Here is a 24495-nt window from a genome sequence, read left to right on the forward strand (position 1 = left end):
GTGACGGATGACACGGCGCTGAGCTCTGATGGCGCTCAGACAGTGAGTGATGAGTGCACATCCATCCCCTGGATGCTCCACCCTTCATTATCTCAATGGGGAGACGCCGGGCCACAAAAGGCAGGCCGCGCTGCCCTCTCGCTGCCCTCAAACGACATCTGCTCACAGGGACGGACACTCTTTCACCTCGCTGTCTCTCCATCTATCTCCATCTATGGTGATCTTTCTCTCTCTCTCTCTCTCTCTCTCTCTCTCTCTCTCTCTCTCTCTCTCTCTCTCTCTCTCTCTCTCTCTCTCTCTCTCTCACCTCCCCCGTTCCTCTCACTTCTCGCTCTTTCGGCCTCTCGCTGTCATGCGCGCCGCGGAGGGTACCCAGCGGTCAGACAATGAGTTAATGACTCACCCCTTTCAGATCAGCCCTTTTCTTCTCTCTCTCTCTCTCTCTCTGTCTCTCTCTCTCTCTCCCTTTCTCTCTCTCTCCCACACATGCACACTCAATCTGCCCTCTCTGTCTCTATCTTTCTTTCATTCTTAATCCCTTCTTTATTGATCGTCTCATTTTCACTTTGTGTTGGTGTGTCTCAGAGCCCTGATCTGATGTCTCCCATATGTGGAGGCGGGGACAGTCAGGTCTATTCATGATAGCTGGTTGCCTGGCTGCCTGGTAAAGTTAGACAAAAACTCTGCCACCTCCGATCAAAGCCGCCCACCTTCCTTTAATGAGGACTAAGCTATCAAGTCGTGTTTCTAAAAAAATAAATGTGTGATGACATAATACTCTGCAGTGTGTTTTTTTAATACATACAATATATATGTAAATAAAACCTCACAGAAAACCTCCCACTGTTTCTCTTAAGAAGGGACCACACACTCCAATGATGATGGACAGGACTCACTATATTATATGTATATATATATATGTATATGTATACATATTTAAAAAATAGATGTTTATCCCCCCTGAAAACAGACAGAGTATAAATAGGGTATAAGCGGTGGTTAAAGACAGCAAACCAAACCATTCCTAGTAGAGCGCAACGTTATAGTGGTATCTGTCGCCATCTGGTGGCCGGTTCTGAGCAGTGCATGCAAACAAGGAGTGATTGCTGTTAAACAACAAGGGGAACAGCTCCATGCGACTAATGAGCATGCAGACAGGTTCAACCAGGGGTCACCATCTGGCCAATTACCACTGCTGGCACACTGGAGTCGACCTGAACTGTCATCACAAACACATCACTCCATGTCCACGGTGCCCGGCAATATGTCACTGTGCCACTAGACGTGCCATACAGTATGGACGGGACGGGAGGGGTTGGGGGGGAGGGTGACAGGAGGAGGCAGGGCCCTTGACAAAGCCACCTGGTCAGCACTGCGGAGCAGGACAGGCTGGTGGGATGAGAACAATGTCGGACCACCTGCCTCGTCCGCGCGTAGAGGACGGGGCTCTGTGGACGCCCAATGTCAATTAGCTTGTCTCTGCGTTGGGTCAATGAATGATTGACGGATGTCCGTTGTGTCACATCACATCGTCTTTGACGATGCGCAGTAGTGGACAAAGTGTACACTCAAATAAGTAGTCACAGTATTCAAAAGTACAAATTAGGAGACCTGTGTCTCTCCAGCTCTTTAGTAAACAGAAAATACATTTTCAGATGGGTGTCAAATTCCATCCAATCAGGAGAGAGAACCCCACACAAAGATCATTTATCAGCTTGTGCTCCAGTTCCAATCTTGACTGTTCCTTCATTTGTTTAATCTCTTATAGTTTCACTTGTTTACCCTGCATTCTGTATGACAGGGGTGCCCAAAAGATAGATCGCGATCTACCAGTAGATCACAAAGGCTGTGCAGGTAGACCTGACCACATGACATGCCCCTAAAAAAATAGTAATTAAAATATTAAAAGATTCCTCCTCATTTTGGCATCTGCCACTTGACCCCATTAAGACCTGGAACGCATCTGTGTCACTTTTTGATTTGAGCTAAAAAGCATTATTTTACACTTTGGCTATTCAAAAATAGCAGATCTACAAGCTCATAGCGCGGCACCGAGTGCCGGCGTGCTACGAGCTTGTAGATCTGCTATTTTTGAAAAATCTTGAAAATGTGTGCAAATCTTTGAATATATATTGTTTTAAAGCGAACATTTTTAACTCAAATCTTTGCTTCTGGGGGTCCCTGGAACAACATATTTTGAGATGGGGGTCAGCGGCCAAATACATTTCATTTTGGGGTCCTTGACATGAGAAAGTTTGAGCACCACTGACATAGAAACATACGTTTTTTTCAGAATACTGTTGGGATTTAGAAGACATTTGTAGAATCGGCTTCAGGTCTTAATGGGTTAAGGTGACTTGATTGATTGACATCAAGAAGGGCCTGTCAGCTCACTTCACGGCTTCTATAGCATTAAATTTTCCCCCCACTATTTCCCATTCCAAGTGCGTTTATCTTATACAGTATGTAACGCCAGCACCACAATTGCAAATCCCCCTCAGGTACATTTTCTAAGTATTTTCAGAAATGGGATCATTATTTTTTGGGGTTGCTAGATCTTGTTGAGCTGGTCATTTTAAAAGTAGTTCTCCAGCCAAAAAAGAGTGGGCACCCCTGCTGTATGAGTTCTCTCTCCTGACTGGATGAAATTGTTATCCCGAACTGAAAATGTACTTTCTTTTTCTTTTTTTTGCTATAGAGCTGGAGAGAAAGGGAGAACCCTGTTACTGAACAAACACTATAGCAACGATTATCATCAGAATATAGAGCTATTTAGTGTGGTTGCCCGAATGGGCAACCAGACTATTGTTTTACAGAAACTTTATTCTTTCTTTATTTATTTATAGATAAACAATATTTCTAACCGCATCACAGCCCACAGTTTATTTTTCCCAATTTAGTGTCATATGTCAAAATGACCGGCTTCACCGGGAATCGTGTGCTTGTATTTTGCTAGGAGATTGGTTGCATAGTTTTATTGATATTGATTTATTAGTGCATTAAATTTCCCCATCCACTTTAATGAAAAAGTGAAAAAACTCAAATTCAAGTATTTTTTTCTCAGAAACCGTAAGAGCTAGAGTTACCAGATTTGGTGGGGAGGTTTATAATTTAGTCCGAAATTATTTAAAAAACACATTACACCAGTCGGCCTCATGGTGGCGCTATAACAGCCCACTTTACGTTTTTGGCCTATAACTTTTGAACCGTAGGTCCTAGAATAAAAATCATTTTCCCCCTACATTCCTTGGGTCATGACGCAACTCCCCATATAGGCCACGCCCATTTGCGTCAGGATAGATTTTCCGCCATTTTGAATTTTCTTCAAAACACACTTTTAGCTCCTCCTCCCACAGATTTTCTCCAAATTTCACAAAAATCAGTACACATAATCTCTGGACCCATGCGATAATCTGGAGTGAAACAGAATTTTGATAGTCTATACCGTTCGTCCGTAAATGGCTTCCGAAGTTAGCGGAAGGGGTCCATTTTACAAAAAAGGCCACAAATCACGAACGAAACGTCCAGTCAATCCCAAATTTAAATCACATGTCGAGGGTGGTTTACTCAACAAGTCCCCAAAAGCATTTCCACTTTGATCCATAGGGGGCGCCACAACTGCGCAAAACGTAACCGTTTGATGCAAAAACATGATTTTTGGGGGGATCACTCCTCTCAAAATGAAAAGCAGGTGATCTCAGGAGTTACAGGACGATGTCATTGGCCCGCTATATTTGTGGGAGGGGCCTATTTATTTAGTGGGAGGGGCCTATTTCTTAAAATCAAAACGCCATGTATCACGAACGCAGGATCTAATCAGCACCAAATTCGAATGGCACGTCGCGCGGCCTCCGACGGTATTCCTCCAAGCGTATTCCTCAAGTCCCGGAGGGGGCGACCCGCGACCGGCGTCGGCGCAACCACACTTTGCAATTTCCCAGAATTGCGACGCGTCTAGTTAACAGTGTTCTTTTGAGTGGTTTAATCAACTTTCCCGGTCAAAAATTACTGGATAGGACTATATTCAGTACATGGAAAACAAAACACACACACACACACACACACACACACACACACACACACACACACACACACACACACACACACACACACACACACACACACACACACACACACACACACACACACACAGTTCTATTCTAGACGGCTGGTCCCTTTGGTGCCACACAATAAAGCAATTGTTTAAACATCCGTGTACCACAGCAGGTCACATTGCCACACATTGTCTGGAAGCACTTTGCAAGCACTGGAGGCGAGACACCACAGGTGTCTAAGTGAGTAAACTATTCAAAATCCCCAAAGAAAATAAAAATAAAATGTAATATATTCAAAAGCCTACTGTGGAGGAAAACATAATTGGTCTTTCAGCAATGAGATGGAAAAAACACTATATTTATGTATTATTCTCAAATTACAGCGCTTGAAGTCAAGGCAAATTTATGAGCTGAGAAGGCTGGATGGTCTGTGATGCAGCACAAGATCAGAAAGGTATGTTGAAGGAGAGAGAATAAGAAAAGATGACAGTCGGTATATATTGTATAACACACACACACACACACACACACACACACACACACACACACACACACACACACACACACACACACACACACACACACACACACACACACACACACACACACACACACACACACACACACACACACACACACACACACAGATACTGATGTTAACCACTGGTTAGATACATTGAAGATATATGTTTTTTGCGTTAATATGAAAACAGAAGTAAGAGAAACAAACTGAAAATAAGCAAACACTGAAATAAGAGAGGGGGGGTGGAGAAAGGTTAAAGCTGTACACTTATACCCACTTTCAACCTGGTGCTCCTCTTTCGGGCATGTCATTATAGGCACATTCTTTCAAACATTTTGGGAAAAAACATTCACTGATCTACAAGCTCCCTACAAGCCTCACACCGCGATGCATTGTGAGCTTGTAGATCTGGCTATTTTATCGTACATTCATCTACCATCTATATCGTACTATTCATCGTACAACGAATACTGTAGGGTTCATATTTTATTCACATGAACTCCTAGCAACTAAAATGTTTTCTACATGTATGGATGAGTGAATGAAGTGCGGTTGATTAGGGCTGGGTGTCAAAATCACAATATATTGACACTTTCGGCCCAATACTGTACCTCCTATTGTGATGATGTTGTGGGCATGACTATTGGTGCTTTCATATTCATATACAATGACATTTTTATGGCATGGCTCCGCAGGGGTCTAGCCTATAAGATCTATCTGTCTGTGGTTGTGTCTGCGACTGCGTGTCCAGAGCTAATCACGTAAACCTATGGACCGCTCAACACTAAATGTCTTTATGCCAGTACGCCATAGAAGTACCTCCACACTAGCCTGGAAACTAGACGAATCTGCCAGTGCAAACAAAAAAGATAGCCCTTGGCAGATTTGGTCTGGCTCCGCTCGGTTGTGATTGCATTTCCCCGCCCCCGAAGTTGTGGGGCACCAATCAGGGCCCAGTATGCAAATATGGGGCTTTTTTTTTTTCGCCCCTTGGAAATGCAGGTTCCACACAGAGATTCCAGACTAATATCTACGCAGTGATATTGATCGATGTCACAGGCCGGTCACATGCAAGTCCCAGATCCACATTGGAGCCACGCCCTTTCCTATGTGGATCCTGAGATCCATGTGATTCTATTTTTAATAATACAGTACCTATATAATAACTAATAGAACAGCTAGAACAGTCAGGTAATTTCCAAAAACAACATTACTCTGCACTTATCACAATATTATGATATTGTTGCTGTTGGGCAGAAACCTCTCCATATTCTAACTTTTTGCGTTTTTTCATAAATTAATGACCTACTTGATCATACTACAGTATACAGCGTCACAAAAAGCATCAAAGCAGCTTGTAGATCTGCTACTTTTGCATTTTTTTTTTTATTTGAATCTAATAGTTTGGGACATTTCCATCCAACAGAGACGATATCCAAAAAAAACACAAAATAATCTAGTCTCGAATATCAGGATATTGATACAGTATATAGGATAATGAAACATAACCTTCAATTCTGCCTGCACTTTCTCTTGAGAATTTGGGAGGAATTTATCAGTCGCTCGTAGAAAAACTAAGGCTGCTTATGTGAATCCTATGTTTTTTTCATTCAAATGGCCTCTGGGCAATATATCACTATTATATCAATATCGTGATATGAGACTAGATATCATCATATCATATGGCATACAGTAAGTGTTGTCTTGTCCTGCATTCAAAATTCTTCAGAAATAGCTAAAATAGCCGATCTCCAAGCTCACAACGTGGTGCATCACGATGCTTGATAATTGGGATTGTTGATCGAGATCTGCTATTTCTCCTATTTAAAAAAAAAAAAAAAGTAAAACAAAATCGACATTTTGTGCGGCTATCCTTACAATATAGATACTGAGATATTTGGTAAAAAATATTGTGATATTTGATTTTGTACATAACGCCCAGCCCTACCCATTATACAGCATGTGCAATAAACAGAAGACTTGGAACATTGTATGAACAGTATGATGACCATGACAGGAGTTGGGGGGGGGGGGGGGGGGGGTATTATAATAACCATCTGTAGGATACATTCAAATGGAAAACTACGTCTTGCTGTTAGAATCATAAAGAAAGAGGAACAGATGTTAATCCCTAATGGAGCTGACGGGCTCTTCCCTGTCTTTCACATGAGCATATTGAGTTTCTGAATAAGAGAGAGAGAGGGAGGGGGGGGATCAGAGGGAAGGTGTATCGCGTTGCACTCGTAACACATGCATATCAAAGGCCCCAGCTGTTAGATTCCCTCTCTTGAGAGACGGCATTATTAAATCTGCACTCGGCGAGCAGCACATCACACCGGAGCGTTGAGCTTTAAGCCTCTCCATCAGGTTTGGTTTGATTTGTGACCCATCACAGGAGATGAGAGATTATATCACCTCTTAACCCGCGTGAACCCTATAGCGTTCCTCGTCTGGGAGGGGCGAACGTTCGGCAGAAAAAAGCAGATGAGATCTACAAGCCCATAACGTTGTGATCTTGTAGATCGGCTATTTTTGCAGGACAATGGGAGCTTGTAGATCGGCTATTTCGCTGAGCGTATTTCCGGAGAAGAGAGGTGTAGAGTCCTGGGGGACCGCAGTCAACTATAGGGTCTAAGTGGTTACAGTGTACTGATAATTATTCAAGTGTAGTGGTAATCATCAAAGTGTGGCTGTAATTATATACCGATCGTTGCTATAGTGATGGTTCAGTAACAGGTCTCTCCAGCTCTAAAACAGACATTAGCTCTTTAGTAAACAGTAAATATATTTTCAGGTTGCGATACAAGTTTCATCCAATCAGGATAGAGAACTCAAGATACAGAATAAACAAGTGAAATTGGAAGTTGTTAAAGACAAACATTTGCAGACAAAATTGGAATACTATAATATTTTATCTGATAAATGATCTTTGTGGGATTCCCTCTCCTGAAATTGGCAACACACCTGAAAATATATTTACTGTTTACTAAAGAGCTGGGGAGATGGGGAGACCCCTGTGTTACTGAACAAACACTATAGCAATGGTTACTATAAGAATATGGAGCTTTAACTTTTTAACAATAAACTCTCTTTAAACCAAACAATATCACTTACAGCACCTTTAAAGTGTATTGGTAATCATTAGCACACTCCACCTGCACCTCCTTCAGCTCTTGTTTGAGATCGTAAGTGATATTCAATTCAATTCAAACTTTATTCCAGACACACAGGGGGTCCATATTTCATACAGATAAAAACAAACAAATTAAGAAAGTAAAAAATAATAATAATGATAATGATAAATGATAAATAAATGATAAATATGATCAAAATTATAAGTGGTGCTACAGTATATAAACCAAAGGGTCTTTCTCCTCACTTCAGATCCCAGCTGATACAGGATATAGGTTTAGATCTGTCAGGAATGGAAGGTGTGGGACCCTTAAGTGCAGGAACTCAGACAAACGCAGGAGATGAGGATCACAATAACTTGACTTTACTAAGAACGATACAAATTGAAATGGATGATGAGTAACTAACACAAAAACTGAACTCAAACATGACACTGGCAACAAAGAACCTGACACACACACATCCAGCACTGAACAAACACAAGGACACAGTTTAAATCACTGTTTCCCAAACAGTGGCTCGGGACCCATCTGTGGGTTGCGGACCAATTGTTATGGGTCGCGAGTGAATACCCCTTTATTTTTGTTTCCTACATTTTGTTTTTAATTATAAAAAAAAAATACATAAGTTAAAAAGACATTCAAACGTTTTTTCAAAACAATTCCATTTAAAATAATCCATTAATTAGAGGGGAAAACTTACTTTTCTGGAGAGCAAATCTAGTTGTGAGCTTGTAGATCGTCTATTTTCACTAGTTTGGGTCCCGGGAGACATCACATTTCTCTTTCGGGTCTTAAGCTAAAACGTTTGGGAACCACTGGTTTAAAGGACAACTTCGTTTTTTTTACAACAAGGGTTATTTTATTAGTTTGCAATGATAATAATTAAAAGGTGAGTGTTTAAAAAAAATCTTGTATTGCTTTCTATCGTTATAGTGATTTTATTGATTTTTAACTGGGGGGAGGTGGCATTCTGTCCATTGGTAAATAGTCATGAACGCAGCCTCCGATTTCCGTGAAACTTTGTACGCACATCCCCACTAGGAAGAAATGCCACCCTACATTTTTCAAATCAGCCACATGGTGGCGCTGTAACAGGCAGATTCACGTTTTGACCTATAACTCTTGAACTGTATAAAAATCACTAAAATCACTATAACGATAGAAAGCAATGCATGATTTTTTTTTAACACTCATCTTTTAATTATTATCATTACAAACTAATAAAATAACCCTTGTTGTAAAAAAAACAAAGTTGTCTTTTAAATAGGCTCTGGAACTCATGACGTCGGGTACGTTCGAAAATACAGCACTGAGCGCACTGGCCAATACAAACTAATAGGCGAGTGTGCTCCGGTGCGCAATTTCCGAACGCACCCGTCATGTCACCCAACCAGACTCAGATGGTCATCACAGGTGACAGTACTCAGGGCAATCAGAGTCTTCTAGCCACAGAGGAGGGGGGAGAGGTGATTGGCCGAGGGGAATTAGGAGCAGGACATGGGAGGGGCAGAGGCAAATCATGGTCAAACGGGGAGGGGCTGAGGCTGTGACCATGACGAGATCAGTGGTTCTCAAACTTTTTCATCTCAAGGACCCCCAATGTTTTTGGCAGTGGACCCCCATCTGAAATGATTTCGTGCCAGGGACCCCCGTACAAGATAGAATATTTGTATGGGGGTCATAAAGCAGATCTATAATAGATGTGCTATTTTCAAATAGCCGGTGTAGTTAAACTGATTTTGATGCAATTATTTAAAACGTTTTTTTTAGCTGAGGACCCCCCTGGAACCACCCCTCTCATGTAACAAGATGGATGGCCCTAGTGCCTGCCTGATGGTTGTTAATGCTATGCACCAACCACAACCCTGCATTGAGAATCAGGTATTTGGCGAGAAAACTACACAAAAGGAATCTAATATTGTGCTAGGTTCCTCAGCAAACCAAGGTACATCATAGTCAGATGGTGTGGTTATGGAGATCGGCTGTTTTCTGCGAAGGTTTTCCCAGAATACGAATTCTGGGGTTTAAGTGGTTAACAACTTAAGACCTATAATATATATATTTAATTGTATGACGAATAGAAACAATTGCGGATGTACAAGATAACAAATCAGCTTGTAGATTAGCTACTTTTGGTATTTGTGAAAACTTTTAATAAAAAAAAAAGGTGTTGCACATTTGCGCAAATTTCCGCCTATGACATTACATGCCCAAAATAGGGAAACCAGGTTGAAATTGGTTGAAGTTAAAGTCAGTGGAGTACCTGCGTTTGTCCAGTAGATGGCAGCATACTCTTTCTAATATAAAGGTGGCATCAGCATAATGGGACAATGGTGTCTGTATGGAGTTATGAGTGACACATAAAGCTGCACTTTAAGTACACATAAGTTAACAACACTAACCTGAAGTGGTTTCTTTGTCCAGGATCCCGTCAGCGTTCAGAGTGGCAGTGTGACCGTTGGGGGACAATATCAGGTCGTTGAGGCCCCCAGAGGACCTCAGGACGGACAGCAGGCTCCTGTGATGCTGCAGTGGATGACCTTGGCCTGGCGTGACTTTTTCCAGAGAGGAGATGGGAGACTCGGTGACATCTCTGCCCCACCTACGCAGCTTCTCGCGGGGAGGTGGGAGGGCCTCGTCGGACCCCTGGAAGTCAGTAGGAAACTGTGATTTTGGCTCCACGTCGTTCGTCATCATCATCCAATCGCCCTCTTCCTCTTCCTCTTCCTCCGGGTCAAAACCCGCGTCCTCAAATCCACCCGTTCCGTTTTGATCTGCAGGGTCGCAATGAGGCAGGCCCGCATAGTTCTTGTGAGTTTGGATCGTGCAGTCCTCTCCGGCTCCTCGTGCCAGCAGATCACACTGTTGCACCGGCTTCACGCCGGGCTCATCTGAGTAATTTCGCAGCCCGGGAGTCATGGCAGACGAGGAGTTTCCGTTACCATAGAGACTGGCCGCCGCCGGTACCAGCACGCCAGGACACCTGTCCGCGTGAGACATGACAGACTCTGGACGGACCGACAGATCCAAAGGCTCGTACTCACATTTCCCCGTCTGGCCTTTTAGAGAGCCGCTCACGACGTGGCTACTGAGGTCATGCTGCGTGTTGGCGTGCAGGGCGTCGTCACCGGCGTGGCTCTCCGCGGCCAGGTAGAGACCCGCGTCCGGGCTCCAGTTCTCCCTGGATCTGAGCGTGGGCTTTGGGCTGGGCCCGGGGCTGGTGCTCGCCGGAGGCTGCAGTGGTGAAGAGAGATCCCTGCTGCTTTGCCAGTGAGGGAAGTGGTAGCTGTCCATATGGAAACCCAGGGACGTTGGCTGTGTGCTGGTGTAGTCACTGGGCAGCGTGCAACGGTAGGCCTTCTCACCTGTCACACACACAGTCACAGCAAAAAAAAAAGAAATTGATCAAATCAAATCAGATTTTGATGCCTCAACCTGGTGACTCTATTTTGGGCACAATTCAAAGAGAGGCAAGCCGCCTAGAAGAGGGTCTGGTCAGTGTGTCTGCGTGTCTGCATGTCTGTGTGTCCGTGTGACAGGAGCTAATATTGCAAACTGCTGGACTGATACGGCGCCAAATGTCTTGTGCACACTGCCAGTAGGCCACAGAAGTACCTTCACTAATATAATTTCACTTAAGTTTTATACTTTTTGAATTATTTTACTTTTATTTTATAATGGAAGTCAATGGGGTTCTGATCAGACTAAAAAGACCAACTTTGGAGTTATTCCGCTTTCCCACCTCGAAAATAGCAGATCTTACAATGTGATGCGTTGTGAGCTTGTAGATCTGTTATTTGTATGATGAAGTATAAAATAAGAATAAAGTGCTTAAAGGAGCACTTCACCTATTTTCAACCATATCTTTTTCATATGTCCTCCTCGCTAATGCTCATTATAAGATGGTACCAATTCTGTCTACTCACTCTGTGTCTCACTGGTGGGCAATGGACAGTTCAGAAACCTGCCTACCAGTGATATCATCTATGGGGATTACAAGCTAATAGAAACTACAGTCTTTCTCTTCCTGGAAAGTTAGCATGCTGAAATAGAAGCCATTGTTTTGGCATCAAAAAATGAAATTAAAAAAAGTTTAAATCTTGTTTGAAATGACCAAACCTGCAACTAATGATGTCACTGGTAGGCAGGTTTCTTAACTGTACACAGCCCTCCTCTGAGACAGAGAGTGAGTAGACAGAAATGGTGCCATTATGGGAGAAATGTAATGGGCGAAGTGGTCCTTTATTGTAAGTGATTGAGAATCAGGTACAGTATTTGGGGGGTAGACCTTTTCAGCTAATACAGAGACTCACAACAAAAACATAACAGATCCCAACTCCCATTTTGATACTAAGCATGTGCATATCAAGCATACTGATTTCTTTTATTTTATTTATCTTCTTCCTGGGAAGCGCATACACAGTGCAGTAAGTAACACACGAACACACCGTTCTGCAAACATGAAAAATGTTGCAATCCCATACAAGGCTGAGTTGAATGATTTAAGCCCTGCACCCGCAGTAAATCAAGCTTGTAATCAGCTTTCAGCTCCAGTGATCCATCATATCACAGTATGGATACGACTCCTCCATGTGCAATAAATACACTCAAAGATGTTAACACCAAACAAGATTCTTCCTCCAATAATTACCCAGTCACACCGCAAAGCAACGAGCGGGTTGGCAGATGTCGCAGACAGGAACCTCATTCCATCAAAACCAGTAACGGGGTTTCCCAGTCAAAAATAACCAACTGTAACATGTGGTGCATACTTTTTGAATAACTTACGCCGTGCACTTGAGTTTATTTATGCTCCGTACCAGGAAATAAATGTTTCGTCAGGCGTATATAATTCAAAGAGTGCAAAAACGAATTACTATGCAGAGTAATAAAGGATTTTTGCTTTGTTCTGTTTTTTTTGTTTTTTTTTTCAGACCATGAATTATGTTCATTTAAATGTTCATATTTCATCCTCCTATACACAATATGATACTTTTAATTACAGGTGTTTGCAGTTGAAAAGTTGAAAATTGAAATCCGTAACTTCCCCATCCTACCCGGCATTCAAACCCGGGTTCTCCCGAATGAGCGCCAAAATTGCTGCTGTTAAGCTATAACGGAGAACGCATTTAGGAAGATGAGATATTTCCCTTTGAATTTCATGCAATACCTCTTGTCAACCTGTAGGTGTCCTAGCGGGGTCCAAATGTCCCAATGGAAGAGTAGGGAGACCACCTGAAATGTGGGTATCTTTTCTTGATAACATTTATTTTATTTTATTACCTACTGTAATGTTACCACAAATTGACTGACTGAAATAAACTAAACTAAACTAAACTAAACTAAACTAAACTAAACTAAACTAAACTAAACTAAACTAAACTAAACTAAACCTCCAACCACTGCACATGTAATAGCCTTTTGTATTAACATACTCAACTGTACAGATTGGTTACAATAACAAGTTATGGATTGGAGCTTTAACCACTTAAGGGGCCGTGTAGCGTTTTTGAGCTCCGGAGCATTTTGGAGATCATGTCCAGAGTGCTACACATGTATGCACTGAGCGAGACGCCCCTGCTAAATGATTGTGGGCGTGTGACGTGTCTCTCCAACCCTCTGCATAGGAATGTGACACTGATGAGACACTTGAACTATTCAAAAGTTGAACTATTTTCAGCAGATTTCCAGAGCTGAGCGCTAGGAAGCGGGGCGCTCCAGTGCGTGTTTACCATAGAAATGCATGGCAGACGAGGCGCCCGCTGGCCTAGCTGGCCACATATGCTCTAGGCTCTAATGCCTAACAGCGTGTCGCGGGTTCGAATCCCGATCCCGACGACCTTTCCTGCGTGACACTCCCCGTCTCTCTCTCTCCCTGTTTCCTGTCAATCTCCACTGGCACTCAATAAAATATCTTAAAATAAACCATTTTTGAAAAAAGAAAAGAAAAAGAAATGCATGACAGAAAAGCGTTATGGAGCTTCTGCAATTTTTGGTCACTCGGGTCACCGGCGACACGCGCGCCGAGTTTGAAGGCGGACCGACAGAGCGTTCTCGAGGCGCGTGAACTATAGACGGACGTACAGACGTACAGAGGTGATGTTCAGGCCGCTATGCTCCCTTCACATCTACACTTTCAGGTCTCCATATGTTACGTGACGCCCACCGTCCACCGTTTGTGACGCCCACCGTCCACCACCCACCACCCACCGTCCACCCACCAGGCAATTTTATATAGGAAGGATATAATGATTATGCCCAAAATAGGGACGCCAGGTTGAAAGTGGTTAAATTCGAATGGTTCTCACAGCAACATGAATATGTAACGTAACACACTACATCACTGTTTCTCAATGTCACGCCAGGGGACCACCAGGGGACCAAATGGACCCTTACGGGTCTGTAACTCTGAGAATATACAACGTTTTGTACCTTTGTACACACTCAAACTGAGTATTTTACAGTGTAATTTGGGGTCCCAGAGATAAAAAAATAATAATAAAAAAAGTCAAGAGGGCGTCTGTGGCCTAATGCTTATCAAACTAGGGGTCCGACTCCTTGCAATTCAAAACATTAAGAATCATTGGACTACATCGCATATAACGTTAGAGTTTAACACACCCAACTTCAGCATGCAATGTTAAGAGTTAAAAACACTCAACATCTACATGTAACGTCAGGGTTAAACACACTCCCTGCCACCATTTTGAGTTAATGATTGTCGGAGGCCTCAGCCTCACACTGCCTTTAAACAGCCCAGCTGTTTCTCTGCCATTCCAATTACAGTAAAAGTCATCTGACGCCATTAAGCCACAAATATTGGCAGTTTATTGCCCAACACTCTCCTGGCATTTGAAGGTCAGGTCATACATTATACTGTGTCTTTTAGGGATGCGTCTGGGATGGGCAGATAAAGCCACCACCATTAATTTAATTCTATGCATATTGATGCCGTATTGTTCTTCTTTAATGGACTAATATCTGACTTACAACGGCGATTCATCTCTGCCAGAGAAATATCAATTTCATACACCTCGGAACCCGACCCAGAGGCGATTCTCAGAGGTAAATCTAAACCCAGTGATCTATAGTTCCTTGTCTTGAAGTCACTACAACTTTAATGCATAAACTATTTGCTATGTAATGGGCTGAAGGGCAGTAAAGAGAGGCCTTAGTTTCGATATTCCAATAACCAAACCACAAAATAGAACGCAGAGATTAATTAAGTAGAGCTTTGACCAATAAAAGCATAGCTGAAATGCCATCGCGTTCAATAGATGTCCTTAAATGAAATGCAGTTGTCTGTGCCTGTGCGTGTGCGTGTGCGTGTGCATGTGCGTGTGCGTGTGCGTGTGTGTGTGTGTGTGTGTGTGTGTGTGTTGTTTTTTTGGTGTGTTTTTGTGCATTTTATAGCCGTGTGAACCCTACCACAAGTCAGTTTGTGTGTGTGCGTGCGTGCGTGCATGTGTGCAGTGTGTGTGCATGCTTATGCATGTGTGTGTGGACGTTTTGGCTGTGTGGCTGAATGTGCGTTTGCGTGTGCGTTGCCAATTTGCACGCACGTGCGTGCGTGTGCAAGAGCGGGAAACAGCCTTCCAGAACGCCACACCCCTGTCTCCAGTAACAAACAGAAACATCCAAACAGCTTAATGGAAGTCTTTCAGACAACACTCTATATCTCAATTATTCTGTGGCTTGGATTACGATGACATTACCGGCCAGCTCCCAACGTACCAAACACACAAATCTGACCTCATCTTTCAACGGCAGACTTCCCTAAACCCATTTACCCTCCCTTCATGAGCGCTTGAAAAAAACAAAAAAACAAAAAAAACACGCAAAACAAAGACTGAAGACAGCCTCCCACCCCCCCCACCCCCTTTCTCGTCTTTTGGATGGGTGCCATCTTTGTGATTGCCTGGTTCATGCTAACTTAATCAGTTTAAGATTTACTTACAGTGCCGCGGCTCGCATTATGTGAGGAGAGTAATTTTAGAGCTTAGATTTATCAACCCCAAACTCCAATTACTGCATCATTACAAACCCAGCCTCTCTCACCTAAACACACAGGCATCTAATGAAGTGATGCATATGAGCCATCCTTGCATACTGGATATTTTAAATAATGAAATAAATATAATACCTAAAGTGAGCTGGTGGCTGTGGTAAAAAAAAAAGCCATGCAGCTGGTTCATTTCATATGGAAATAGGCTTCATGATTTACAGCCGTGCATCACGCTTCAGCGCGATCGCAGACTCTCATAGGCTACTGTATTACTAAAATAGGCCTTTTGGCAGTTACATTGTAGACATTACGCAGTGTACAGTGGAAGCCTCATCTAGGGCTGGGCCATATGGACAAAATCAAATCAAATACCTCAATATCGATATTGTGAGGATGGTGACAATAATATAAGTGTTCTTTTTAATCTTTCAAAAAATATAAAAAATAGCATCACAACGTATCGTGATCCAACACATTGTGAGCTTGTAGATCGGTTATTCACGCTATTTAAAAAATATATAAAATAAGGCTTATGTAAAACCAGGAAAAGCAATATTACGATATCCAAAATCCCAGACGATAATATCAATAAACTGAACAGCCTTAGCCTCATCTCTCTCTACGTACATTCAAGCACCTGAAATACTAAACTCTGCTATATGGTGACTGGTCTGCTTGCAGATGAAACAGACTGAGCAAGAGGGAGCCATACACACACAGCAAAATCCGGAGTGTCGATTTAACCTCAGAGAGCGCCAAAATGAACCTGCATGGGTCCATTTCTACACTCTCCAAGCTTAAATCGACACCCTGGATTTTGCTGTGCACAAGACTTGGTGAGAAAAACAGGGGCACCAGATGTTCTTTGATGTTTATAATAGCATATATTATTAATATTAATTAGACCACATAGTCAATGACGCATTTGGGACGTTTCCAAGTCAATTAAGCCAAATGGCATTCAGGAGACGGTGGAACAATATTTCAAGGCAGGTGTTCGGAACTCCCTGGATAAATCTTTTTATCTGCATGCTAGGAAAACAAGCATTTTGAGCTTAATTTGAGCCTCATATCTGCAATAATAATTAAAAAGAGGATTAAAAAGACAGAAGTGAGAGGCAGTGGAGGGATCCAACAGGTAATCAGTTTAGACAGTTGCTTTAGACCAATATAAGACCCAGTAAGATAAAAGCCCTGTAAGTTAATGTGATAAAGCAGGATAGAATGTGATAAAGCAGTGGGTCTAAAACATGTTCTTGTCAAGGACCCCCGATGTATTTGGCCCTGCCGGACCCCCATCTGAAAAGATTTAATGCAGACCCCAGAAGGTTTGTGTTGTGTTAAAAATGTGCAAAATTATTCAAAATCTTTAAAAAATATCTACAATCTACAAGCTCACAGTGCGTTGTATCATTGCAGCCTTGTGAGCTTGTATATTCGCTATTTTAGAATAGCCGAAGTATAAAATAGGGTTAAAGTGATTTCTATATTAACTACTTTTGCTGCCGGGGACCCTCTGAAACTGCATTAGGATTCCTGTTGGTCCCCGGAGCCTGCTTTGTGAGGACCAGTGAGTTTAAAGGTCTAATCTGACTGTTTCCGTCACATAAATTAGGCTAATACTCCCATACTTTCTTAAAGAGTTTGATTGTAGATGAGGAAATATGCTATTTGGAAATTTCTCACCCCATCATAAATCACAATATATTGCAAACCTGTTTACAAACAATACCAACGTCAGCAAACCAATTACAGCCCCGTAATACAACAATAACAGTTTGAAGAAGATATATCTGTTGTTTGTAGAGTTAGTCCTTCTGTCAAGAGCTGAGTCAATCACCTAGGGAATTAAAAAAAACATGTCTGCAATGCTGAATTTAAATTTTCGGAGGTTGGGCTGTCCATTTGTTTACGTTTGGACCACTGAATCTGCCTTTAAAATATGTTACAGTATGTCTCTCTGGGAGTGTACAAATGCAACCAAATGGACCTGTTAGGGTCCATTTGGTTGCATTACTACACTCCCAGAGTTACAAATGGGTGAATTATGTGGTTGTCAGTTAAACCACCCAGCAGTCTCCTGACACACGGACTTCCGTTAGCTACTTAATCCGTGCTTCTTAACCACTGCTCAACATTCCCATTCACCATGTTACAGTTGCTTATCATTCTGGGCTATCTTAAATGCTTGGTGCGTATACAGTGGAACTAGCGTGAAAGAAGGGCATGAGGGACAAAAGACAAGTGGGGACAACATCATTACATGGTGTCTGCTCATTGACCCCGGGGTTAAGAGTGTTGAATGGATCTAATTAATAACTGTCAGAGCATTTTATGTGGCGTTAGGCGTGTTTAGCATTCTTCCAACTGGTCTAATATAGGTCAGAAGCCTTCAGGCATGCTCCCCTCGTTAGTTTAACATTTTTGAAAGAATCGTTATTCATAAGATTATACATAAGATTATAATTACAGTCAAAGTGCATCTCCAAATCTGTTTGGATTAGATTTTGCAAGCAGCATTTTTTTTTTGTACACAGTCTACATCTACAGTGTATCCATCGAAACCAAAAGATGATTTGCGATCCAGCTTGGCTTGATGTTTGTATTTAAATCTAAATCCAGTGCTATATCTGGTTGTATCAAGTGCGGTCTTGTCTCTTAATTTTGACAGCCACAAGTAAGACTGTACTATATTTGTATCCATATTGGAGACGTCAATAATTTCACGACCACCCCGGTCTGGAATAATGAATAATGCAACCGCTAATTCTGGACTAATCAATGTTCCTCAAGCTGAACATCTGGCAGCTCAGGCTCTCTGCTCCCCTGAATTAGAAAATACTCTGTCTCTCTAAGGCCAGCCATCCACACAGACAGACTTGATCAGTTACTGTACAAAAACCCTCCCTCCACCCCGACAAAAGAAGAAGAAAAAAAAAACCCTATCCCTGTTATTAAACCCTCATCAAGTGGTGCGTGTTCTCCATATGTGTAGGATTTACCTATCTGTCTCGCGGCAGACCTGTGTGTTGAGTCGAGGCCAGCCGCGTGTGATTGTGTTAATTAATCTGTCATTGTGAGCGCAGGGAGCAGCTGCAGAGGTCTCTGGGATATATTGTCAGAGCTAAACAATGCGGTGCTAAGCCCCCAGAGTGAGTCTACCATTACACAGGACTAAGAACAGCGAGGAGAGGGAGAGAGCCTGCCGGATCCATCATTGACTAAAGCAATGACGCCTGACCTTTACAATGAATTAGTTTCCATGCTTAATATTGACTGAAATTAGAGTCTCATCCTGAACGTGCCATCCCAGAACTCACTAAGCTTGCCAGCTTTCATAAGCGTTTGGTAAGAACGATACAGTATAGTGAACCAGTTTGGAAAATAGTGGGGAAGTGAAACCCCCCCCCCCCAAAAAAAAACAGCAACAACTAAGCTTGTTTCATAAAGAGCGAGCCAGACAGGGATTTGTCCATAAAATGCCTGCAATACGTAAATACGTATACATCCGTATGTGTGCACAATATGGACACAAAAGATCTAATGAGATTAGACACGATCCATTTATCTGTGCGATACGGCCATCATTTACCAGGATGCTGGATCGAATCCCACGCCAGCATGTGACACTCAGATACATCAGCTCTCCAAGCAAAGACACTATATATATATATATATATATATATATATATATATATATATATATATATATATATATATATATATATATATATATATATATATATAAATATACACACACACACACACACACATAAAACACTATTATGGCAGCAATTTAGAGTGGTGAGAGCATGTTAGCAGGACGCCATGACAAGAAAGGCATTTGCCCACCGAGCCAGATCATCTGAATCACCAGGTGGAACAGAAGACTATCAATAAAAGTACCAGGTGGTAGATCAAATCATAAAAATCACTGGGTGGTATAGATCAAATCATTAAAAACACCAGATGGCGTGCATTAACATCTTGTGCCCCCGTAGGCGAGGGGTGGGGAGGTGGAGGATATAAAATAGAGGGTACTAATTATCCTACCGTTCAACACGACGCCGTTACACTTAAAAAGGGAAGACAAAAGTCCTTGGAGATGACAGCAATATTTGCGGTGGTTTCATCGCAGAGTGCTGCTGACCCTGTGCTTTGCGGACCACCTATGCTAAGTGGATCTCTGACACCACGCCAACGTTTTCTCTAGTTGTACACTACAATAGGCAGCTCAGGGACAGTGAGGCGAGTACATTAATAATAGATTCTTGAGAGTTTGGGCTTGTTTGTTGGCAGCACAGTGCGTCATATAGTATAAATAACTGTCTTGTGGTTTAGACAAAATTGCATAGATTCTCTGTCTAAATTCTCTGCAAAAACAATCAAGCGGTGAGAATCAAAATTAAGTTTTCTTTCAGACAGAGTGAGGAACGCATCTTTTTGGCAGATGAGTCAAATTCAATATGGTGCCCTTTGGTATAAAGGTGATAAAGTTGATGCACAAGAAAGATAGTAACCAAGGCAGTCTCGTACAAAAACAAAAAAGATTTTATTTGTTTACTTTGGCAAAGCAAGGAAAGCGCACCTACGCTGCCTTCATCAGGGTGAGAATCAAAATTAAGTTTTCTTTCAGACAGAGTGAGGAACGCATCTTTTTGGCAGATGAGTAAAATTCAATATGGTGCCCTTTGGTATAAAGGTGATAAAGTTGATGCACAAGCAAGATAGTAACCAAGGCAGTCTCTTTAAAAAAGATTTTATTTGTTTGGCAAAGCAAGGAAAGCGCACCTACGCCGCCTTCATCAGGGTGAATTTTTTTTGTCACCCTGATGAAGGCCAGTGTATTGCAACACGTAGGTGTGTGAATAATCGTTGCTATGCATTAGCCGTAAAAAGTAAAAGCTTTTTATTTTTCCACAAGACTGCCGTGGTCGCTCTCTTTCTAGTGCATCAATGTTTTCTTTCATTCAACGGTGATAACTCAGTTACCTGTAGGCGGAGACACGGTTTGTCGGTGGTTGTCCTGGGCGATGCCCGAATGGGAATGGCCTGTCTCCGAGACGATCTCTGACTGCTCGTGGTGCGTCAGGCTCCCCGGGGTCGTGGCCCTGCTGATGACCTCAGCGTCCGCTTCGCCGAGGCACCCTTTCCTTTCATCTACGGAACGACGTCTCTCAGACAAGTATGAACACGGCGGTTGGATCTCTTTAGGACCGAACAGTTGCGGCTCCACAGCCAGCCCTGATGCCATGATCGGCCAGCCAGGGAAGCCACTGCCATTGAGTGCATCTCTGTCAGCCATGGCGGTCTGCAGGTATTCCAGCCTGTTGGAGCTCATTGTGGGGAAAAGGTGATTCAGAGCCAGCAGGGAGGGACGGTCTCCTTCGGCCAACACGCCTTGTCCAGACACCATCATCCTTCCTAACATCTCCCGAACCTTTACCTCAATGCCTGCTGTGGCCAGGAGCTGGTTATATTCCTGCTGGCCAGCTCGCTCAGCTGAGAGGAACCTGCTATGTATGCTGGAGATATACTGTGAGTAAAGGCTGGTCTGGGGGTCCTGCTGGACGTTACTCATGTTGACAGGCGCGTTACGCTCGTCGGGGGGTTTGCTCTTGGCGGCCAGCTTGTTGAGGTGCACTTTCATGTGGTTCTTGAGGAACCACGGCTCCTTGAAGCGACGGCCGCAGATCTGGCAGTGGTGCTCGAAGGAGTCTTTGTGCTTCCGCATGTGTCCCTTCAGGAACCAGGCCTGGCTGAAGGTCTGGCCGCACACCTCGCACGGGTACTCGCCCACGGGCTTCCCCTTGTCCGCGCCCTCAGTGGCGGCGGCCTTCTGCCCCACAGCGGCGTCCGCGGTGATGTGGGCGGTCTCCACGTGGCCGATGAGCTCCTCCTCCTGCGAGGCGGCGAACTCACACAGCGTGCATTTGTAGGGTTTGTGCAGGATCCGGATGTGGCGCTCCAGCTCCTGTTGCTTCCTAAATTTGCCCTTGCAGAACGAGCAGCGGAAGCCAGCGAGCGGGTGGTGGATTGGTTCCTCGCGGGCGGTGACCTTAGGGGGCGTGGATGCGTGCGACGGGCTCTCCGCAGAGCCGGGATATGTGAGGGACGTCTGGGGATGTGCCGGGACGGTCGGTGGCAAATGCTGAAGCTGGGCCACGTGGGGTGTGCACAGTTGGCCGCCCTGTCCGCCTCTCATCTGCCGCCGATCCCGTAGGATCGCTCTCTCCTCCAACTCGTGAAGCAACCGGTTTTCCTCTCTGATCCGCCCGCGGCCTTTCCCCAGAATGCCTTGTTTATGGGTGCGGAGGTGGATTTTGAGATTGCCCTTCTGTGCGGCCCTGTGGTCACAGTAAGGGCACTTGAACGGCTTCTCGCCCGTGTGCGTGCGCATGTGAAGAGACAGGATGCTGTTGAAGCGGAAACGCTTCCCGCACAGTGGACAGGGGTACTTCCTGTTCTTACGGTTGTCTTCCTGGCCGGGGTTCATCTGGGGGACGATTCCCTGGTTGGGGGCCCTCAGAAACTGGGGGAGCTCAACTCTCCCATTCATACTGCTCAGAATCCTAGCATCCATGAGTTGATTGGCCAGAAGCGCCATCTGGTTCCTAATTGGGTGGCTGGCTGGGGTAATGAGGCTCTCCTTTCAGGGATTGGTTGATGTTACAGTATGTTGGTCAGCGATGGCAATCTGCTCCTGGCAGGGGGGTTAGCAGTGAACTGTATGTCGGTTGGTAAAAAACTATGCAGATGAAATAGGCGTTGGATTCATGTTGTTCTGCTCGGCTTCTGTGAACATCCAAGCTGTAGCCCCGTCCTGAAAAGAGGATAAAGGGAACGACTGTTAGAATACAAGTAGTTCGGTCCAAACACATACTGCAAGAAAAGGCATCGTAATACATTTGCTTAAAACACGGAATTGATAAATAAGGGTGGTAACTGTTCAGGGGTATTACAGTCTCATATTGTCGCTGTCGGGTGGAAACCTTGTATGTCCAAAACCGTTACTTTTCAGAAAATGTAGTTATTATTTAGTCACAAGCTCTTGTTAATACTTTTCATTGGTTAAATATTTATGAAACCCAGAGACTATCACTTTCACTTACAAATGTTTTCAGAAATGTTGTGTGACACTGTAGCATGACGAAGTAGGGCAGTTAAGTTGAAATATGGAGATACAAGGTTTCTGGCCCGACAGCAACGATATAAATCTTTAAATCTGCACTCGAATAACTTCCACCAGCGGCTGTACGATGCCGGTGATGCAACTCAAATAGGTCAGGAAACAGAGCGAAGCATCCTGTGGTAAGCAGCACACCTGTGGTTTTACATTATTGTTGGAGACAGTGAAAACGCTGATTAAGTCTAACCTCAAAGGCTTCCTCTACAAATAAATCTCATTCTCAGTTAAGGCTATACAGTAAAAAAAAAAGAAAAAGAAAAAAAAAGAATGTGTCTCATTCTGATCTCATTCTGTTCAGACATACAACACTAAGGCAACATTCACATCAAAGGCTGTCTGCTTTCACATTGCAGGTCTTCCTGCCTCTCTCAGATGCATGAAACATTTAAGAAACTGAGTTTAAACTGAAGCACGTTAAGGACTGCTGGTGGATCTATTGCCTGTTTGACTTAAACCACTTAAGCCCTTATGTATATACTTCGGCATTTGATGAATAGCGGAAATAGCCGATCTATAAGCTCACACAACGTGACACGTTTTGAACTTTGAGCTTTAGCGATTAAAAACAATTTGACAACTATAATGACATGCCCAAAATAGGGGCGCCAGGTTCAAAGTGGTTAAACTTTTACCGGGGATAATAAAAAAATGTCACAGGAAGGGGAGGGACAGGGGGGGAACAACAACTTTCATTGACACTTTTGCGTCAATGAAAGTTTGAAAATGGAAACATGAAATATTCCGCCACGTCTCCCCTTTCCCTGGACTCTCTTTTCAATTCCTCTGTAGCTGCAAAACAAAGCTTCAAATTCACATGGGCGCTACAATGGTAGAGGTCACATAACAAGCCCTGCTCAGCTCTATGCAGCACCAAAGGGCACAGAACAAAGGCTGCAGTGTCCAAACGCAGAATGAACACAGGCTTACATCATCCTGGACTGCAAACCTCGGTCAGTCATGAAAATGATGTACACAAAAACCACACAGATAGAAAACGGTCAGCGTGATCCACTCTCAGGCAGCGTGTTCCGTGTTATCTGCCTGTCGATGCCAGGTCTCGACCTAATCATCTATGACAGGAGAGAAGCGGGGAATTATGTTGGAATGTTTGCAGGCGATGGGTATTATACTAAAACATGAAACCATGGCACATAAGAATGTATGTGGGTGTGTGTGTGTGTGTCTCTCCCTCCCTCTCGCTCTCTCTCTCTCTCTCTCTGTAATGAGTGTGTGTGTGTGTATGTCCCTTTGCATGCGTGTCAGTGTGTGTGTGTGTGTGTGTGTGTGTGTGTGTGTGTGTGTGTGTGTGTGTGTGTGTGTGTGTGTGTGTGTGTGTGTGTGTGTGTGTGTGTGTGTGTGTGTGTGTGTGTGTGTGTGTGTGTGTGTGTTTCAAGTGGTTGAGGTGAGGCCGAGGCTGTTAGGTGTTACCTCGTCGAAAGCTACGAGACTCGGTGGGAGAATCGGAGCGCGCTGCATGCTGAGAGAGGCTCTTATGCATGAGTCATGATCAGGTATAATATAGGCCTCCATGAACAAGGGCCAATGTGGTTGAGCACAGGACGTGCTGCAATGAAGACCAATAGAAACTC

General features: G+C 43.5%; 1 protein-coding gene across 1 annotated transcript in view; it reads right to left on the reverse strand.

Annotated features, from left to right (window-relative positions):
- LOC308092317 (uncharacterized protein) overlaps positions 1–24495 on the reverse strand; it is a gene marked incomplete at its 5' end in the record, with an annotated part of 45996 nt that overhangs the window by 7864 nt on the left and 13637 nt on the right. Inside the window, 2 exons of the mRNA XM_080438167.1 lie at positions 10115–11077; positions 20710–22366. Coding sequence (XP_080294293.1) covers positions 10115–11077; positions 20710–22366 — 2620 coding nt within the window. The remainder of the gene's footprint in view (positions 1–10114; positions 11078–20709; positions 22367–24495) is intronic.

The sequence above is a fragment of the Gymnoscopelus braueri genome, assembly GCF_963280865.1.
Source record: "Gymnoscopelus braueri genome assembly, chromosome: 9".
NCBI lineage: Eukaryota > Metazoa > Chordata > Actinopteri > Myctophiformes > Myctophidae > Gymnoscopelus > Gymnoscopelus braueri.